Source organism: Halichoerus grypus, chromosome 7 (assembly GCF_964656455.1).
Source record: "Halichoerus grypus chromosome 7, mHalGry1.hap1.1, whole genome shotgun sequence".
Classification (NCBI taxonomy): domain Eukaryota; kingdom Metazoa; phylum Chordata; class Mammalia; order Carnivora; family Phocidae; genus Halichoerus; species Halichoerus grypus.
This window is the reverse complement of record NC_135718.1, coordinates 128,267,650-128,288,934: the sequence shown is the minus strand read 5'-3', so window position 1 is coordinate 128,288,934 and position 21,285 is coordinate 128,267,650. Positions and strand designations below refer to the sequence as shown.

The 21,285-nt window shown below is 50.9% G+C and overlaps 1 protein-coding gene across 3 annotated transcripts in view; it reads right to left on the bottom strand.

Moving 5' to 3' along the window:
• The window catches only part of LGR6 (leucine rich repeat containing G protein-coupled receptor 6), a 120,943-nt gene that overhangs the window by 32,061 nt on the left and 67,597 nt on the right, over positions 1-21,285 (bottom strand). For 2 of the 3 annotated variants that reach the window (XM_078078268.1, XM_078078269.1), the window contains 2 exons: positions 12,373-12,588; positions 7,247-7,318 (listed from right to left, as the gene is read on the bottom strand). In XM_078078268.1, the coding sequence (XP_077934394.1) occupies positions 7,247-7,318; positions 12,373-12,588 (288 nt within the window). The remainder of the gene's footprint in view (positions 1-7,246; positions 7,319-12,372; positions 12,589-21,285) is intronic. The other variant, XM_078078270.1, reaches the window with a different exon arrangement.

Here is a 21,285-nt window from a genome sequence, read left to right as displayed (position 1 = left end):
GAATGCTGGCAACAGTGCAGGAATAATAAGTTAAAAAGAAGTCAGGACTCCTGATCTAGAACCCTTCAGTCTCTGTGATAGCAGGGGCTGCAATTTTCTTGTTCATAAATGTTTCCCTAGTGCTCATAGTGATGACCTGGCACATACTAGCAGCTCAATAAATATTTATAGAATGAGAAAATCCAAAGAAACAGAAAAGAGAGTGGTAATTATTGTTTCTTTTTTTTTTTTTAAAGATTTTATTTATTTATTTGAGAGAGAGAGAATGAGAGACAGAGAGCATGAGAGGGAAGAGGGTCAGAGGGAGAAGCAGACCCCCTGCTGAGCAGGGAGCCCGATGTGGGACTCGATCCTGGGACTCCAGGATCACGACCTGAGCCGAAGGCAGTCGCTTAACCAACTGAGCCACCCAGGTGCCCTATTGTTTCTTTTTTAAAAAAGATTTATTTATTTATTTGAGAGAAAGAGAGCAGGGGGAGGGGCAGAGGGAGAGAATCCCAAGCAGACTCCCCATTGAGTGCAGAGCCCAATGTGAGGCTCCATCTCACGACCCTGAGATCATGACCTGAGCTGCAATCAAGAGTCATGGACGCTTAACTGACTGAGCCTCCCAGGCGCCCCTGGTAATTATTGATTCTTACCAGCTCCTCCTTCCCACAGATATTAAGGGCCAGACCTGAACTTCGTTTCCTCTCCATGGTGTCTACCAGAGAACCTGTTGCTAAGTGGTTCCCACGGGGTGCCACCAGTGCCCAGCTCCCCACCCCACTCCCTCTTCCTCCCTCTCTTTCTCCTCCTCTTCTTCCTCCTTCCTCCTCCTCCTTCTTTCCATATTGTGTCTTAAGGTGGCAGGGATGGTGTTGCCCAGTGTCCTGTGTCCCCCCCACCCCACCCCGTCCACTGCACACCAGCTGACCAGGGTGCCTATGGGAGCAGCAGAAGTTGAGAGTAGAAGCTTTGGCCCCATTGCCAGTGATGAGAATGGTGACCTTGGCCACCCCAAGCCCCAGGGCAGTGGGAAAGGGAATGTTGTACCGGGAAGAACTATTAATAACATGTCATGGTATTAGAACACAAGACAAACTCACTGGGCAGCTCGATTTTCTGCCTGTGAGAAGTCATTAGTGGTTCTGAGGGGAAAGCCAGAAAAAAAGTTTTATATGGAACAATAAATTCCTCTATAAGCCACAAAACCCCACAAATTTGCAGCTAATAAACCCACAAATGTAAGATGATTAAGAACTGGCGAGGAAAGAGGTCCTCAGTTCTTACAGGGTTAGCGTGGAGAAGCAGTGTGGTCTGACAGGCTGAAGCTGGGCCAAAGGCAGAAAAACTCGGGTTCAAGTCCTGGCTCTTAATGAACTGGATGACCTTGAGTGAGTCAACCACTCTCTGCCTCAGTTTCCTCACCTGTATCACAAGGATGCACAATCCCTGCCTTGTTTTCCTCAACAAGTGGTTGTTGGGCAGGGTGGGGGTGGGGATAAGTGAGCTCTGAGGTGCAACAGCCTTTACAAAACTATTTTTTTTTATTCTCTTAACTGCAGGGAATTATCAGTGGGATGATTAGCACTTGCCTTAAGATTAGAAAGAAAACTGAGAAGATCCATGTGAACCTCTGCCCCACCCACGCACCTGCCCAGGAGGGCCTGGCCGCAGAGGCAGCTACAGTGGGTTGAACTGTAACTCCCTCAAAAATATGTCCACGTTCTAACCCCTGGAACCTGGGACTATGACCTTATTTGGAAAAAGGGCCTTTGACGATGTAATTAAGTTAAGGATCTTGAGGTACGATCATCCTGGACTAACAGGATGGCATAAATCCAATGACAAGTGTCCTTATAAGAGGAGACAAGGAGAAGACCATGTGAGGACAGAGGCAGAGTCTGGAGGGACAGATGCATCTATAAGCCAAGGAATGCCAAGGGTCGCCAGCAGCCACCAAAGGTGAGAGGGAGGCCTGGAACAGATTCTGCCTCAAACCTCTAGAAGGAACCAACCCTGCCAGCACCTTGATTTTGGACTTCCGGCCTCTCCCAGAACTGTGGGAGAATACATTTCTGGGGTTTTTTTTAAGCCACAAAATTTGTGGTGATTTGTTATGGCAGCCACAGGAAAGTATATAGTAGCCATGCCCTGACTCCCTGGGAACTCCTATCCACCTCAGAGAGGGGATGAGTCACCCCATGGACTGCTGCAAAAGGACCTCTGGGCAACACCATCCCTGCCACCTTAAGACACAATATGGAAAGAAGGAGGAGGAGGAAGGAGGAAGAAGAGGAGGAGAAAGAGAGGGAGGAAGGGAGGGAGGGAGAAAGGAAAGGAAAGGAAAGGACAGGAAAGGAAAGGAAAGGAAAGGAAAGGGGAGGAAAGGAAAGAAAAGGGGAAGAAAGGAAAGGAACGGAAAGGAAAGGAAAAGAAAGGAAAGGGGGAAGAAGGAAGGAAAAGTTATTTAATTAGTTAATTTGGTGGGGGGAGAGGCACATTGCTATCTATCTAGCATTAAATGGGAGGACAAGAAAGAGAAAGCCAACATAAATGAAGCACTCACAGTGTTCCAGGCACTGTAAATAACGCTGTATGAATGGTAAAATATCATCCCCATTTTCTCTGGTGGAAACTGAGGCTCTTGAGAGGTCAGGTGACTTGCACATGTCACATGCTGGTGGCAGAGCTGGGATCTGAAAGCAGGTGTGCTAACTCCGGTCCAGTCCTTGTTCGACTCTAGGATGTTCCTGAGCCCTGGAAGAGCCTCCGGTGGAAATGTGCCTGGTTCTTCTGTCCCAGCCAAAGGCTGACCATCAGGCCCAGGACTGAGAGATAGCCAGATCCTCCCAGGACCAAGTTAGAGCAAAATCTGTTGGTGTGGGTGGTTTCAATGACATGGAGACAGAGGAACACTTTGCAGCCACCGCTCCTGCTCAAGCAAAAAGAGTCTGCAGAAGCAGATCACTGGGGCATCCGGCACCAGAGGAGGTTTCCAAGGAATGCATGATCTTGTATGAAAAGGCAGAATTCTGTAAGTTCCTGCTTTGTTCTCCTCTCCTCCCAGACCTCAGTTGAATGCTGGTCCTGATTTGTAAAGGGAGCTAGAACCAGGAGGTTTCTGTTCCCACTATGACCCCAAGCTCCCCTCCAAAGGGGAAAGGTCTGGCCAGCACAGGAGCTCCAACAGGGTCTGATGTATTTAATGAGATTCTAACAGGGCCCAGATATCATTGCCCAGGAATGAGGGCGGAGAGGCACTGTTGTCCCCAGATCCATCCTAGGCCCTGCCCCTCTGAGTTCTACCTAAGATACAGACATCAAATTCCCAGATCTAGGGAGTGGCGGCAGGCCCTGTGGGTTGTAATTGCATTTGCTAGACTGTATGTATGTATTTATTTATTAAGCACAGATTTTATTGGTAGGTTTAGCTGGGGATTCAAGGATCATGACCTGACAGCACCTGACTAGCATCCTGTGGCCTCTAAGCATGGATTTCCAGGCATTGACGTTAGGGCGCAAGGGCCTGGTTTCAGGTCCCTGGGACCTCCTGGGAGAACCTTCCCAGAATCGTTCCTGGTCATGCTTTCTCTTATTTCTCAACCTGGGAAGTCTTGTAATTAATCGGATCTCACAGGAGCTAGGGTTACGTGGAACAATGTATTAGGAGGCAAGAGGTTTGGATTCTAGTGGTTTACCATCACTTACAAACTACAGAAATGTGGGCAACTCATCCCAAATCTCTGGATTTGGTCTGATCTGGAAAGTGGAGGAAATGGTATTTCAAGAGTTCAGGGCTGGCTCATCTCTGATTCTGAAATTCCCAACAGGGGTGGGACATCCTCACTGCGGGAGCAGAAAGGAGCTATGGGTGCAGGACAGAGTTTGTCCTGTCTCCCTCCGGCTGGGGTTTCTTGGCAAGGTCTGGAATGATAATGAAGGCAAGGCATCAGGAAAAATGGAAGCAAGGTCCCGGAGCCTCTCCCTGAGACCTCCTCACAGTGCAGCAAGGCTTGTGCCTGGGGCCTGTGGAGTCTGCATGCTTTGCTCTGCTCGCCCAGACCCTGGGCCCTGCCCAAATCACTTGGATTAGCTTGGCTCTTTCAGAGTAAAAGAGAACATGGTGCATGCACATCTCACTCACTCCTCATGCTCTGAGGTAGCCCACTATGCAGACAGGGAAGCGAGGCTCACAGAGATGAGGCTACTTGCCCTGGCTGCCCCAGCTTGCAGAGGTAGAACCAGGGGTGGGACCCAGACGGCCTGGCCTCCAGAGCAGAGGGCATAAGCGAGCCCGTGGTGCCCAGGTATCTGTGTGCTGCGCGGGCGTGCGAGCTGGGAGTGCCCACTGTGCGGGGAAGAGCGTGGAGGGCCTGAGACACATGGGCGCGTGGCGTGTGCCCTGGGCGTATGCATCGCCTGTGGCGCGTGGTATGGGATGGCTGTGTGACCACACATGCACTGGCCCGTACGGGCCCCTCCTCCCCAGGTGGAAGGGCTGGGAGCTGCTCTCCCTCAGAGAAGCCTGCAGACACAGCCAAACCACAGCTTGGGCTAGGGGGGTTTGATTTCCCCCCTGCTGCGGAGATGAGAGAGGTCTAAGTGGCAGAGATTTAGGGGCCCGAGGGAGAAATACCCTTCCAGTGAAGACGCTCACATGAAAAGCTCCAAAGTAATAACTGAGGCTGCAAAGTGTGCCAATTATGCAACAATTAAAAGGTTTGACTATCTTTCTTTCTCCTTTTATTCTCCCAGCCACTCCTCCCCCTTTCCACATCTGGCTGCCCCTGCAGGTTCCCCCAGCAAATGCTGGAGGGGGGCGGGGGAGGGATAGAGGATAAAGAACACACTTTTCCCCTTTTTAATTGGAGATCAAAAGTTAGAAGGAGAGCTTATCCCTCAAGGGCAGGGAGGGAAGGGGTGTTGTTGAGATTGAGGCCCTCAGAGGAGGGGATGGGGACAAGAAAGGAGTGCAGGGCAGGTTCCTAACACGGATTCCCAGGCTCTGTGTGAACCCTACACACATCATCTCATTTACTCCACATGTCAACCCCGTAAGATCCGTGTGATTAGTGGTATTATATTGCAGATTAGAAAACTAAGACTCACGAAGGTAAATGCCTTGACCAAGGTCACACAGCTGGTAGAACTGGCATCACCCCAGGCTATCTGATGCTAACGGCCATAGACTTTGCTATAAGGCTTTCTCCTGTCTCTTAGCCTTGCCCTTCCCTTCTGGACAGTGGGTGCAGGTCCTGGGCTTTGTGTCATAGCCAAGCACTCTCATAGATGAAAGGTACAGTGGGCACTTAGCGGCAGGATTGCTCTGTAATTAAGCCAGCACCAGCTGAGCCAAATGCCCTGCGCAGCAATCCAGTGGCTAATTGAGAAAGAATTAGGCAGTGTGCCCCAAAAGTGAAGAAATAGCTGCTAGGTGGCTTTTTAGAGGTGCCAACCCACACCCAGTATACATGCCCCCTCCCCACTGGATTTCCCAGCAGAACTAACAGCACTCACACTCCAGGGCAGATAACACTGGGCTCCTTCCCACTCTGCTGATGCCCAGCAGCTCCAAACACCATCCCCCCCCCAACTCTTATATCTCCCGAGGGAGGGTGGCGTTGGGGACATGGACCTTAAGAGAATAATGGCCATCCCTTACATCTGAGATCCTCCAAACATCTAGTACATAGTAGATTTGCACAATTCACATTCAACTCAGATGACTAAGGAGAGCAGGGCACTAAGCTAGGAGCTTTCATGGACATTTTCTCAGTTAACACATCCCAGACCTGCTCTGTCCCTAACTGAGGGAGTAACTCTGGAAGCACCATGCCGCTTCCCTGGCCCTCAGATCGCTAGTATGTTGATGGGGCAGGCTAAGTGCCCAGCTTTAAATGGCCAGCTGTCTGTGAAGGCTAGAGAAGAGAAACACAGAGCCCAGTTCACGCACAGTGGTGGGGAGAGGTTCCAACTTTCCTGACTCCAGGCTGGGGCACATCCTCCCACAGCCCACTCCTGGGCACTCAGTCAGCGGCAGGGTGAGGACGCGGGGAGAGCTAGACCCAGCTCTGCCATTTCTCCTGCTTCAGGCCAAGCCCAAGAGAGCCACCGGGCTCCTGGGTCTCCTGCCCACAGAAAAGAAGAATGGAGCATTGGTCTCGGCCTCCCCGTTCCCTTCCCCTCCATAACCACAAACGCAGACAGCCCAGGCCTCCTGGGCTAGACGTGCCAAATGGTTTTCCCCAAACCATTGCCTCCTCGGGTCACAGCTTGTCTCCCAGCCTTTTCTCCTGGGCTGCTTTGGATTCTTGAAAATCCCTCACCTTGGGAGCTCGGGTGTGTGTCTGGGTGTTGGGCGGGGGGGTGGAGGTGGGGAGGCAAAAGGCACTGTGACCATGCTCCTGACACCGTGAGCCCTGCCCCAACCTTAGTGGCTCACTCTCGGAGACTGGGGGGGGGGGGGGGCGGGTCCCTCTCTCCCTGGTGCTGGTGGCCTGCACCAGGTGGCTGTGGCAGCCAGCTCCCTTGTGGGCACTGCGGGACCCCAGCTGGCATGGCCAGCATACTGAGAGAGCCCAGCCAGTTGTTTGCTCAAATGGGGCCCACTCAGCCCACTCTGTGCGGGCTGGCAGGACTCCAGAGGAAATGATGGGAGGGTTTGGGTGCATTCTGACCTTAAATGAATTCCAGGATGATGATGTGTGAATAATATGGCTTTTTGAGAGTCAACAACTTGGGTGCTTTTTATAGTTAGGTCAGAGTGCTGAATGGGCCATCTCCCCATTAATCATTAGGCTAGTTAGATCCACTGGCAAACTGTACCGGCATGACTCCATGGCATTCCCCTCCCTTCTGTCAGCAGCCACCCTTAAACAGATGTCAAAGCTGCCATCAAGTCAGCCCCACCCCCACCCCCAAGCCTTCTAGTCCCCAGGCTCAATATCCTCATTCTTCTGGCTCTCCTATCTAAAATGTTCATTATTTTGGTGGTGTCTGCTGGCAGGGATCCTAGATTCCCCCTCTCTGGGCCACCCTGAACTCCCAGAGGCACATTCTACGCACCTGAAGGAGCAAGGAATGCATTCATAGTGACATCCTAGAGAGAATGCCACAGAGGGCCACGTGGGTGAGCAGGCCTGGAGCCAGGGCCCAGCATCCCAGTCCCGCCAGCTTCTCCCTCCACCAGCCTCCCCTCCTGCCTCCAGGCGTCCAGGCTTTCCTCACCAGGACAAGGCCCCACCACAACCCCAGCACTCACAGCGTCTCCAGATTGTGCAGCCCCTCGAAGCTGTGGGTCCCTAGATGCTGGATGCGGTTGTTATGAAGATGCCTGTGTGGGAAGGAAAGGCACGTCAGAATGGGTGCCCACAGCCTCAGGCCCAGGGCGGGGGGGGAGGGGGGGTTGCGTAGAAAGCAGACAGTGGCTTAAGTCGGAAGGTGGAGGCAGAAGCATGAACAGACTGACCCCAGTGGTCCAGCCCTTTGTCTCCAGGGACAAAATGATTGGTCAAGACTGACTTCTGAAGTTACAATCTCCAAGGCTAGATCAACCATGGGCTATATGGTTTTAACTTCCTATTGAAGGAAAATGTGAGAGGAGTGCCCAAGGCCAAGGCTAAGGTAGGCCCCCACTAAGCTCTTGGAGAGAGGCCTGATGTCAGGGGGGCTCCAGTCTGAGGCTTCTTCTATAGTCCTGCTCCCCAGGACCCAGCCCGCCTGACTCAGTGGCCAGACGCGCTTATGGGAGCCAAAAGCAAACCGCTGTAGACAACATATAATTAAAGGCTAAGCTTTCTGTTATAGCTGGAGAGAGCTGTAGACAGGCTCAGAGATGGGAGACGGGTGAGACCAGAGGAGTCAGGGAAGGCTTTACAGAGGTGGTGATCCAGAGCAGGTCCTTGAAGGGTAGGTGATCTGGACAAGCAGAGGGAAGGGCATTCCAGGTAGAAGTAATGGGGATAAAGGGGGGGAGGTGGGAATGAGTACGTGCATCTGTGCTGGATGGTGAAGGGCCTGGCCAGAGTGCATGTAGGTTGGGGAGAGGTAGGAGATCGGTTTGGAAGAGATTTCCAAGGTAAATAGCTAACTGAAAATAAGTGACAGAATGTTTTTCTCCCAATTCCTAATGAAATAAGCAAAAATAGCAAAAAACAAGACCCCTGCCTCCAGCCCAAATATTACAAGTAGCAACAAAGCAAGGACAGAGACATAACCCAATGTAAATAAACTGCACAAACTAGTGACCGAAGAAAAACTCTGGAACTCCTAACCAGTCTCGCTTTCTCCAGGAATTGAACTGGCAAGAAAACGAAATCCTGAGAATTTCCCCTAAAACTCCAAATCTAAAGAGAAGCAACTCTGTGGATAAGGCTTATTTCCCCTCCCCATGTCTGGCTTCCAGAAGAAACAGGTGAAACTGGGGAGTAAAATAAAGGCTCCAAGCTACTCACTGACTTGAGGAAATGACTTGAAGCCCAAGGGAATTCTTGGGGGGAGGGAGTGAACTCACACATTTAACACACTCTGAATCTGCAGACAGAGCAGAGCCCAGGCTGCCTGACAAAGACTGGGCTCCCCCTCAGAGCACACTCCACCTACCTTCACCCCACCACCAGGGCACAGAAAAGCAGATGGAACCTCATTTACCCACAATACTAGCCCACAAACTACAGCTTGGAGGGGAGAACCCATGGGGCCCCAAGATGACACAGCTAGAACAAGTAGACAGCTTTCTATGCATAAGCCAGAACAAAGAAATCACATGACAATTATGGATGCACCAGGGAGACTGAGGACAGGGAGAAGAGAGGGTGCAAAGGCAGGTAAAGTTCCAAGCCAAGAAAAAAAAATACAACAAATGGATGAGGGACAGAAGGAAATTTACCACAATGGCCTCCTGCTACAAAACGAACTCAAAACACAATATTTCCAAGATGAAATTTTAAAAACGAAAGAGAAAATGACATCGTAGGCAGCAAAAACAAACTGAGAACCAAAACTACATTATTAAAAAAATTAGTCAATAAACTTGAGCCAAGGAACAGGGTCAACCCTGCTGAAAACTGAACTGGTGTTGGAGAAAAACCTTGAGATAATCATGGTGAATGTGGCTGAATGAGACAAAAAGGTTAGAACAGAAATGCACAGATGGAGAAGACACAAAGGTGATTCAACACAAGGATAACTGACATGTCTGAGGGAGAAAATCCAAACATGAGATGGAAGATGTATTCAAACACAGAATACAGAAGAAAATTCTCCAAAGTGAAAAAAGCATAGAATCTGCAGCTCACAGGCATACACTGGCCCAGGAAAATCGGATGTAGAATATTCTACACTGTGACATATTCTAGTTAAGCTAGTAAAGTTCAAGAATTAAGAAGCCTCTTCAGAGGGCGCCTGGGTGGCTCAGTTGGTTAAGCCTCTGCCTTCGGCTCAGGTGATGATGATTCCATGGTCCCTGATCAGCGGAGAGCCTGCTTCTCTCTCTCCTGCTCCCCTGCTTGTGCTCTCTGTCAAATAAATAAATAAAATCTTTAAAAAAAAAAAAATAAGCCTCTTTAGGCAGAAAAAGGAAATCTCTTCCAAGGGGAAGAAATCATGCAGACCTCCAAGATGCTGTTCAAATACCAAGGCGACAGGAAGACCCCATCCAGCACAGATGGATAGGGATGGGGGTCTTGAGAGTCATGGGTCCTGTGTATCTTCCCCATCCTTGTCCACCTGCACCACCAGGTTCCGCTGAGAGACAGGCCCCTCCCATAGGCAGCTTCCAATCCCACAGGGAAAATGCAGCCTTCTGGGAATAAACTATCTCCCCTTAACAAGGGCTTTTGATTTTTCTTATTGCCTCCATGCCTGTTTCCCGACTGTCACCAAACTCTTATCATTTCTTCCTGCCTCCTGTTGGACTCCCGTTTCCATTTTCCAGCCCCTTCCGCCTCCCCAGCATCTCTGGTCTACACCCTCTCAGCTTCCTAAATATGCAGCTCCAGGGTTCCAACAGCCTCCTCCAAACCACTCACTCAGCCAGGGCATCCTGGGCACCTGTAGCAGCCAGGCTTGGGGCAGAGTGTTGGGGTTTAAGAGTCCGATGAAGAGACAAGATTTGCAAGAGTGACACTAGTGCTGCCCAATTAAGTGCTGCCTGGGGGGTCCCATCAGGGCCAGAGCAGTGATGCGAAGGACTTCACAGCAGCCTGATAAAAGTACCGGCTTGGGTTTGAATTGCAGAGAAGCCCCTTCTCCTCCATCCCATTTGTCTACTCACACCGCCAGCCAGACTCCTGTGCACCAGTTGGGTTTAACCAAACTTTCCTACTTCCTATCATACCCAGTCTTCCTTATCTGCCTCCTGGGTCTTTCTATACCTCATCCCATAGTCCCTGGACAGCTTCCCCCAGCCCCCTCTCCCCTCCCAGGTCCTGGTGAGTTGGAGGCAGGACAAAGCGGTCATGTTTCTGGCCCTGCCCCAGGAAAAGGGACCAGTTCCCCTTGAGCTTTGCTCCTGCACCAGTAGGTTTTCTTCCCTTGGCCCTCCTTTTGCCCAGTGGGGTCCCCCCACCCCGATCTGTAGCACACCTAGCATTCCAATTCCCTGGTTCCCAACCAGACTTTGGAGTCATTCTTGATTCCCCTTCCTGCTGCTCTTTCCTAGATCAGACTTATCCTTCCTTCAAAATATCCCTCACAGTCATGTCTTCCCTTCCATTCCTTCTGCCACCTCCTAAACTAGACTTCGGTTGATAGACGAGAGCCTCCTAAATGCCCCCCTGTTCCCATCCATCCTCCAAATTAGCCTTCCTGAAATACCCCCCTGCTCATCTTTACTCCTAAACCTCAAGCTTCCCTTCCCCACTGACAGACAAAAGCCAAACTCCCTGCTCTAACACCGTGAGCCCCCCCGTCCCCCCACGTTTCCAGCCTCGTTCTGCAAGAGGATCCTCTGCTCCCACCAGCCTGGCCTATTTGCTGTCACCACATAGCCGGGCTTTCCCCTCGGTGTCTTTATGACACTGCTTGGAACACTGTCATTGTCTTCACCTGTCTGGTTCTTCATCATCTTCCCAGGCCCAGGACCCACCCCACCTTCCCCATGAAACCTTCCCCATCACCCCCTACACTTGCTCAGCCACCCCAGATTTCCGACGCTGCGTGGATCTGTATCTATCATCAGCTATCTTGATATAAGTTACATTACATCATTAGCTGTCTTTTCCCATATTTATTCCACTCTTTCAACTAGACTGTCAGCCCCTGGAGGGCAGCAGCTGTTCAGATACTTCTCTGACTCTTCAGTGCCCCACATAGGGTTTCTGGAAACAGCTGTTGCTGCTCATTTGTCTGGGACTCCTCATGTGGCCCTCATTTTCCCAGTTTTGTCTCTTGTGGAGATCTGACCCCATTCCCTCAGGGTGTCAGAGGGCTGTCACCAAAACGAGAATCGGTCACCTTGCTCTGTTCACCCTCTATAAATACCCCCACTGACTCCCAGAAGGAGGGATGGAATGGCCATCCTGATAGAAGGACGTGATCCATAAGGATGCTCCTCTTGGTTTTCCAGTCTCCCAGGACAGAGAATTAGACAAATTGGTGCCTGAGTTTTCGGCTTTCAGATGGACCTATACATCATCCATTCTCTGGTTTGGAAAATCAGGCCAGATTTCCAGGAGCAGGGGAGGCAAGGTTGCCATTTAGCAAAGTCACTAACACATATGTTCCCGCAGCAATTAGCGTGTAACCCAAAGCAATTACACATCACCTCCAAGCCCTTAGTAATTACCCTATGAACTTACCAATCACTCGTAGCAATTAGCTGGGAGCTAATTTGCACTCTGAAGTTCCCACCAGGGAGGCAGAGGTAACCCCGGTCCCCAATTCCTGCCAGGGATACTATCTCCCAGGTAATTACCCTCACGGGGCTTTGCTGTCTAATTACAAGTGATGGCTTTTCTCTGCTTGTCCAAGTCTGGGAAATGAGATGAACTTATCCTATCCCTGTGCCAAAGCATAAGACTGCATCATCCGATTGTTGAATGTGGTAGAAATCGCTTAAGAGACTGTTGACTTATATTCCAATCAGCTTGGTATAGTTACTATATTTGCATGGCGAGAAACTAGTGGCTTAATTCCCGTTTTCTGATTATGGTGTGCTGGCTTCTCGAAGCACTTTTACAGCCCTACTGTCATTTGGCCTCATGATAATCCCCATGAGGCCAACAGGGGATGATCATCCTCATTTTAAAAAGGAGAAACTGAGGCCAGATGGTTCAGTTCCGTGTAGAGAAGAGCAAAGCTATCCAGGCTTCCAACCCAACTCTGGAGTAAATATGCAGCCCCAGCAGGACCCAGCCAGGAGTGGGGGGCAGGCAGGGCAGCACTCACAGCACCACAAGGCTGGTGAGGTTCTGGAAGGCGTAGTCAGGGATGTGGCTGATGCGGTTGAGGGCCAGGGTCATGGCCTGCAGGGCAGGGAGGTTGTTGAGGGCCCTGACAGGGATCTCGGTGAGTGCATTGTCGTCCAGCCACAGGTGGCGGAGGGAAGACAGCCCCTCAAAGCTCCTTTCCGGGACCAGGGAGATGAGGTTGGCATCTAGGCGCCTGGTGGAAGAGAGGATGGAAAGGATCAATCCAGGGCAAGATGCAGACCAAGGTTTGGAACTGAGTTGAGCTGGGCCAGCCCGGACCCCAGTGGGGCCTCGAGGTACCCTAGGACTGAAGCTGCGACTTGGCTGCCACTTAGCCTATACCCCACCTTCAAGTTCCCATATTTTGCCTCCATTCCAACCCATAATTCTTGATCCTTTATGCCATATGTTCCTATTTATGGCACCAACTCTTCCTCTCAGACCCAATGTTGAACCCATAGTCACTCTGTGAATAACCAATCTTTCCCTCACACCCCCAGGTTTCTAAATCTATGCCATAGCTCCCCTGTTTTGGGTGTGATACTATTCTTCCCAATCCTGTCTAGTTCAAGGCCATATAGTAGGGATGTTCCCACCATTTATAGAGGGAAATCTCCTCCCTTTGGACCTATCCAAAGAAAGGGTCTCCCCAAAGATTCAAGCCAATTCCCTGTCATCCAACCCTAGCACCACTTGCTCCTTGTCTCTTCAAGGACCCAGTAGTTTGATGAAGCTCCTGCCAAAGTCCTGGGGTTCTTGCTCAGTTGATTGCCCCTCTATGCTACAGTTAGAAGTCCTTGATAAGCTACTTTTCAGAACAGGTAAACAGATGGTGGTGATCCTGTCTGCGCGACAACCAGAGATTCTTAGGTGACATGAGAACTTCTGGTGCAAATTCTAGAAGATCTAGAAGTTCAGCCCAGCAAAACAAGGAGACTGCCCATCTTAGCTTTTTACAGATATATCCCAGCCATGATGTCCGTTATCAATACACTATTGTCTTCTGCCTCCTGCTCTGGGACTTGGGCTGAAATCAGATCACCCTAGGTAGCTGGTCCCACAGGGACCAGACAAGCTGGCCTGTGACTATGGACCTACTGCTGAACTTTTCTATCTTGAGGCATGGTTCTCCCACATGTATACGGTACCTCAGTCATTGACACCCAGCCTTTGTCCACAAAGGCCCTCAGACTCCATAGCCCTGAACCTAAAGAACAACTGATGTGACTGGGGGTGCGGGCTGGGCACAGGAAGGTCCATCTGGGCTTCTATCTCTTCCCTAAGCCATTTCACCAGTGCCCTTCTTGCCAAATGTCTTAAGGGCCACTGGAGAAACTCCCTGGCTCACCATCAAGGGGAGTGAACAGGTCAATGCTGGAACCTTAGATGGGAAAGCAAAATGACCTGGATCATCCTCGAAAGCTGCGATTAGGAAAGACCTCCCATTCACATCAAACCTGACCTGATGGGACCAAACACCCTTCGGTGAGTGCCCTCTACTGGCAAGGTCTGTCACTCCAGATATGGCCCACCAATGTTGGTCACCATACTCTTGATGGTCTGGCTGGCTGGAACTTTGTGAAAATACAGACTCCCAAGCCCCTCCCCAGGATAGTGTAATTCAGAAGGTCCAGAGGGAGCCTGGGAATCTTTTTTTTTTTAAGTAGGCTCCACACCCAACATGGAGCCCAAGATGGGGCTTGAACTCACAACCCTGAGATCAAGACCTGAGCCGAGATCAAGAGTTAGATGCTTCACCAACTGAGCCACCCAGACGCCCCTGGGAACCTGTTTCTAAAGAACACCCTAGATGTTTCTGTGCACAGACAGATTTGGGAAATACTGGATAAACATCAGCTATGAAGACAATGTCCCTGCCCTCCCTGACATAGCTTACAATCTGGTGGGAAGGCCAGGCACATTCACGGGGCAATGGTGGCAGGGGAAGCACAGGTGCATCCGGAAAGGCCTCCAGGAGAAAGTAATGTTTACATAGAGACCTGGTGGCTGAGGAGGAACTATTTGGGGGAGTAGATGGGGAAAAGAACCCCAAGCAGAGGGAAGGCAGGTGGGAAGGTGAGGGTGCAGCACGGTAGGGAGCTGAAAGTGGTCAGGTAGGGCTGCAGCGGGGGGGGGAGCATGAGAAGAGAGTATAAGGTGAGCTAGCCAGGCAGGTGGAGCCAGAGCTCACAGCGCCTTGTAAGTAATGCTATGTTAAGGGAAACAGGGAGCCACTGAAGGGTTTTAAGCAAAGGAAGAACCTAGCCAGATTTCTGTTTGAAAAGATTCCTCTGCAGACCTTGTTGGTACAGGAGAAGGGCCAGACTGGAGGCAGGAAGATCATCAAAGATGATCTTTTACACAACCTCCTTGTCCAGAAAGGGACAGCCACAGCCATAGAAGCTTGAGAAGTGAATTTGGCCACTCTGGTGTCCAGTCCCCAAAAGTGTCCGCTCCTAGTGGTAGTTTCTGTTGCTCCTGACCTGGGATAGTACCGGGCTGGCCTGGCAGGCTCCGTGGCACAATAAAGTCATCCAGCAATTCCGGGAGTCTTCTTAGCATCCCATAAGAATGCCACTGCCCCACTTCCTTCCGCTCAGTGAGGGCAACGTCTTGGCCCCAGCCTTCTCAGAGACCACAGACAGACAGCTGAGCCCTGAGAGTCGACTTAGAACCACCCAGGCAAAGTGCCCTTTGAGATGGCCTTAAGCAAAGATAGGATTCAGACAAGGAGAGGTGGAAAGTGGGGTATCATGACTGAAGGCTGAGAGGCAGGAGAACAGAGGGCCAGTGTGGATGGGGGAAGTGGGCACAGATTTCAGACATCCTTAGGAAGTCAAATCGATAAGGCCCAACAACCCACTGGATGTATGGGACCAGGACAGCTGGGGCTTGCCTGGGGTCTGGCTCTTTGCAACTGCCTACCTAAAGGGGGGATTAATAGACCCAGGAGGCCCCTGCTCTATGGACAGACGGAAGGTGTTATGGGGCAGATAGGAAGTGGGACTGGGGCAGAGCAAGAGGGAAACAATCTTTTCCTCTGTGGCTGGGGGGGCATTTGGAAGCTGCCTCTCATGTATATGCATATGTGTGAGCATGCATGTGACCCACGCATGCGCATGTGTATGCTTTCACATGTAACCTGTGGCCCCGATTAGACCACCGCCTGCGCTTTGTGCAACCCAGAGGCAGGAGGGCCTGAGAAGGGCCACTTCTCCCAGAGGCCAGGCCAAGCACAACCCTGGCTCAGGATGATACTTTTCCAGGTAAGGGCTGGACTGGACGAGATGCCAGGCCCCTTTCTGCTGTGTTAGAGGGAACGGCTCTCCCTCGAGGCCTTGCAGATCTCCTGGAGCAGTGTGGTGGGGCGTGCCTGGGGCTGCAGGAGGAAGGTGCCTACAGCCCTATTCCTGAGACTTGGGGACAGACACATGCCAGAGGGGGGAACCAGGCAAGCTGGCAAATGAAGAAGGTGGGATAAACACATGGAAGAAATCAGTCAGATCTGAATTTGTGTTTGGGGTGAGCAGAAGGTCCAGGCATTTCACTCAGGTCAGGCAGACTTGGGTGGGGATGTGGACCCAGCAGAGCATTGTTGCATTTAACAAATAAAAATACATGTTGCCCATTGAAATTTGAATTTTGGGTAAATAACAAATAATTGTTAGTATAAATATGTCCCATGCAATATTTGAGATGGTACCCAGTTAAATTTGAATGTCAGATATACAAAGAACAACTTTTTAAAAATAAGTAGGCCCCATACAATATTCCTATTTTATGTGGCAACTCTAAGCCCGGGGGCTCCTGTGAGCATGGAGGAAGTGTGGGTTTAGCCATCAGACAGATCTAATCACAAACCCCTCTCTTAACATTTTGGGTTGGTTTCCTCGCTGTATAGTGTGACTAACCCCCCACCCCTGAGACTGTTTTGAGGTTAAAGGCAGACAAAAGGCCCCAGCATTACCTTCCCTTCTAACAAGGAGGCTGTCCACGGGGGCCCTGGGGACCCAAGGGAGAAACTGGGCATCTGGCAATTATGGGCTCTCCTGGTAGGGTTGGCTGTGAGGACAAAACACCCCCTTCAAAGTGGGCTCCCGAGGGGGCCCAGAGAGGAGCAGGGGAGGCAGCAGGGGAGAAAATGGAGCAGTACTGGCTTCTATATTCCCCCTTCCCCTCTTGTGGGACATCCATCCCTTCCTCAGGGACCTCTGAACCTTGGGGAGCCCCAAGAAGTCCCCTGTACTCTCTCCCTGCCCCACCCCAAGCAGGATAGGGTGCTCTCTGAAGAAGCTGCCTGACCCTCCTGAGTCAGGCTCAGACTGTCCTGGGGCCCCTCTGGGGCAGGTGGGCCTGGGCTCCCATGCCATCTGGGGGGGGGGGGGGGCCAAAGGAGTTTCCAAGCAGCCTGAATTCACCATTTGAGACTAATGGACCTATCTGAGCTGCTCCCCATCTGCAGGTGGGAGAGCCAATCCAGACGGACTTGGGTTTGGCAGGAAGAAAAGAGCAATTATACCAATTAAGCTCTGGAATAAAATCAACCACCCCCAACAGCTCTTCTCTTTCTCCCACGTGGGCCTGGGCTCCTTGAATGATTTCTGACTATAATTCTTACCTGCGGTAATAGGGCAGATTAGCAGGGACCTCACAAGCCAGTTTGGGCTTGCTTGGGCTCTGGGGAAATAGCTTAACCTCTAGAGGGCCAAACTACTCCTCACATTCCCCCAGCCCAGGGCTGAGACTGAGGCGGGGGGTGGGGGTGGGGGGGCGGCAGGGAAAGCATGAGTGATGGCTGGGGCGCCTTCCCTCCAAGTCCAAGTCCCAAGGGGCAAGTGGTCTGAAAGTCGCCTGGCCATAGGACATTCCAGAGAGCTAGTGACATGGGGACCTGGTCCCAATGGACTAAAACGAGATCAAGACATAACCGGGAGCAAGTAGCAGCAGAAGAGATTTAGGTTAGACAGCAAGAAGTTGTTCACTGACAGTTACCCAGAAGAACAACAGTGTAAACTCAGAATCACATTATATCAGCTTGAAGGAGACTGGCAGCCCCACTCACTTTATATAAGGAAACTGAAGCTCAGAGAGATAAAGAGAAATGCCCAAAAGGAGTGGCATGCCTGGGACTCAAACTCAGGGCTCCTTTCCATTTCTTTCTACCAGCCTGGCTTCCCTAAAAGGACTGGATGACAGAAAGACAGACACCTCTCTGAGCTGTAGGAAGCATATTTATATTTGAAAACCGAAGTCCCTTACAGCCCACAGAGCATTCGACTGACCTAATGGACCCTTTCTGGAATTTCTTCCTTTTTTTTCTTTTTTATTAAGATTTTATTTATTTGACAGAGAGAAACACAGCAAGAGAGGGAACACAAGCAGGGGGAGTGGGAGAGGGAGAAGGAGGCTTCCCGTGGAGCAGGGAGCAGGCGCCCCAAGGAATTTCTTTCTTTAATCCATCTTATTTCCTACCAGATCTTAGTCAAATACAAGACTAAGACAGAGTCAGGGCTCCTAGTGGACCACCAGCTGACCCATGGATGTCATCAGGTATTCATTGAAAAGGGATCATTCAGGGGTGCCTGGGTGGGTGGCTCAGTCATCAAGCATCTGCCTTGGGCTCAGGTCATGATCCCAGGGTCCTGGGATTGAGCCCCGTATCGGGCTCCCTGCTCCGCGAGAAGCCTGCTTCTCCCTCTCCCACTCCCCCTGCTTGTATTCCCTCTCTTGCTGTGTCTCTCTCTGTCAAATAAATAAAATCTTTTTAAAAAATTAAAAATAAATAAAAATAAAAGGGATCATTCATGTGAAGCTCTAAGCCCAGTGCCTGCTACCTAGTACCTGCTCCCTGGACATAGGGTGACTTTGAATCAAAAGGTCAGCATGTCCCAGGGCAGGACCAGGAAGACAGCAGGGAGAAAAGGGTTGGGGGGTGTCTTTCTGTTCTATTACACTCAGGTCCGGTGCGACTTGAGTCCTCTCTCCAGTTCTGAACCACATGATATGAGAAGACATGGTGATTATAGGACAGGATTCTTAGGAGTAGAGAGAGGCTGAAAACCAAGATCCATGAAGATAGATGGGCTTGACGTAGGCTCCGAGGGCTGGGGACATCTGGGGAAGACTCTTGTTTTTCACCTATCTAGAGAGAGAGATGGTGTTTACAGGGCCCCTCCACAATGTGGCCCCCCATCTTAAGAAAGTGTCCCCAGCCAATCTTAGGCTCTGCAGTATCCCTTTCCCTCATCAGCCCATCAGGTTTCTGCAGAGTTGGAAAGGAGGGCCAACGTGCCATTTCAGATGCTGAAGTTCAGAGAGGGGGAGCCCCTGGCCAGCTCTCATCCCATGACCCGGTCACTGAGTTTGGTGGTGCTTCTCTGCTCCAATTCCCACTCCAGCCTAGCTACCTTCTTCTCTCCTTGAAGCTGCTCTCCATTCAGGCCCTCCTAGGCAGGATGGGCTATGTGATTTGTGGAGCCCGACACAAAATGAGACTGGGAAACCCCTATTTAAAAATGATTAAGAATTTCAAGATGGCAAGAGCAGAGCACTAAACCTTCTGAGCTGAGGTCCTGAATAATTGCACAGGGCACACGCCAGTGAAGCCAGTCCTGCTCCCGAGCTCAGAAATCCTCAAAAGCTGTGGGCCAGACCTTCTGTTCTCAATTCCTAATTGTAAGTGTGAGGGTAAGAAAGAGGTTGGGGGTGAGGTACCTTGAGGACAAGGGCTGTGTATTTGGCACCCAGTGGTCAACTGGCTGCTCTGAGCAAAACCCAAGCTGGCTTTTCACCTCAAAGCCCCCAGTCCCCCTCCCCCGCCCACACAGGCACAGAGTTGACTTTCAGCAGGACAAGGAGAAGAAAAGAGAGGATGGGGATGGTATGGGGGCGGGGGGCATCTCAGGCTCTGGTTGGGGTGGAGAACAGGCAGGGTGGAAAGGAGAGGATATTGAAAATGAAAAAAAGAACAAAAAGCAGCCACTATGGAAATGGTTATTCTGTGGGGAAAATATTCCATGTGGGAGCCGTTCATTGCCCGGAGGGACCAACAGCCCTGACGGAAAGCCTGCCAGGGAAGGTGAGGGTTCCAGCAGGGAGCAGGCTGGCACCTGCAGAGTGGCAAGAAGGTGCCCCCGGGCTTTCCACAGGCAGGAGGCCCTAGCCTCCTGCACCAGCCACCAGTGCCAGCCACCAGCCTCCACAGGGAGGGCCATGGGGCTCTAACAGTGTGGTGGGGGCGGGGCCGGGGTGGGGGGTGCTCCCTCTCTGTAGCATGCCCTGGCCCTGCTTAGGGAGGGCGCCTGGGGACCAGGCAGACTCAACCAGCTTGGGCCCAGTACTCAGGTGCCTTGACCTTTGCACACACTGACACCAGCCCGAGCTCCCTTTGTGGAGACCACAACTCGCCTCCTGTGAAGGCCCTTTGTGGTTCCCTGAGGGATTCCATAAAGTCTCTATGGGCCCCAAATATCTCCCCACTACCCATCAGGTTGCCTGAAATGCCCCTCAGTTACTTTAGTCTCAACTCAATCACCAAGTGTCATTCCTTTGGTCTTGAATTCAATCGGATTGGATTTAGTTCAATCAAAAAGGATTAAAAAATTCAATCCGGTGGATTGGATTAAATCCACTAAACATTCACTGAATACCTACTGCTAGGCCAGCATTGTGCTCAGTGCTGGGATTCAAACAAGCATAACACAGAGTCCCTCTTCAGAGAAGCTCTCAGACTATTTACTTTATTATTTAATAAGACAATATAAAAACTTTTGCTAACATTTATTGAGAGTTAGCTGATTGCCAAGTGTGCTCAGCATTTTATATATATTTTCATATTTAACCTCCACCCCAGTCCGATGGAGTAGGAATCTTATTATCCCCATCTTACATGTAGAAAAGGAGGCACATAGAGGTGAAGCCATTTGTTTGACTCCAAAGCCTGTGGCTTTAAACTTACAACTATGCATACTTCAGTCAAGTGTATGGAAAATGCTCTGGAAGCTGGGTCCCACTCTTTCCTCCTGTGGGAAACCCAGAAGACTGCACAGAGGAGGTGACAGTTGAGCTGGCTCCCAAGGGGGGAGTAGGAGTTTTCTGAAGAGGCAGTATTAGAGGCAAGGCAAAAAGAACAGCAAAAGCAAAACCACAGAGGCAGGGAAGGTATCTGGTGGTGCCTAGTCAATGATGTCAAAGTGAGTGAGAAGGATCCAGAGATGAGACAGTCAAAACTGGAAAGGGGCAGATTATAGCGGGTCACAGGTTAAACTGGCATTTTCAGAAGATCACTGAGGCTCCTGTGTTGAGATTGGATTGGGAGGGATCGGTGAAGGCAGATGGCAGGGAAGCAGTTGGGAGGCTGTCTCAAGTACAGAATTCAAAGATGTCTCCTTATGAAAAAGGAAGGCTCTTGGAGGACAGGGCCCAGGAGAACAGAAAGAGTACAGAGAGGGGAGGTGTGAGGCACTAGGTAAAAGCAAGCTTAGTTTTCCAAGGCTGTCAGGCCAGGAACTCTGATGTACATGCCTCACACCCCTCAGCTGTGTAGAACAGACGGGTCCAGGGTCAGCTGCATAATTCTAGAAGTCTTGCCAATGCTGCTCATGTGCTGGGGGACGTCAGACTGCCCCGTTACCCTGATCCCCTAGCTCAGGCGGGCTGTGGGAGGTGAGTGGTAGGGAAGTCCACGCTTTGCCTCAGCCCACACCTTTTATTCCTGTCCTAGGATGGTAAAGGGTCGGGGCGGGAAAAGGGAGAAGCTAGGTAACCTTAAACCACCTTCACATGGCCATCACTCTGTCCAGGTTTATTGATGAGGCTTCCCCTTAGCAAGATGTGAACATCAGCACTTGCCCTGAAAGGTCCTTTCCAGTCAATGAAAAGAAATTTCCTA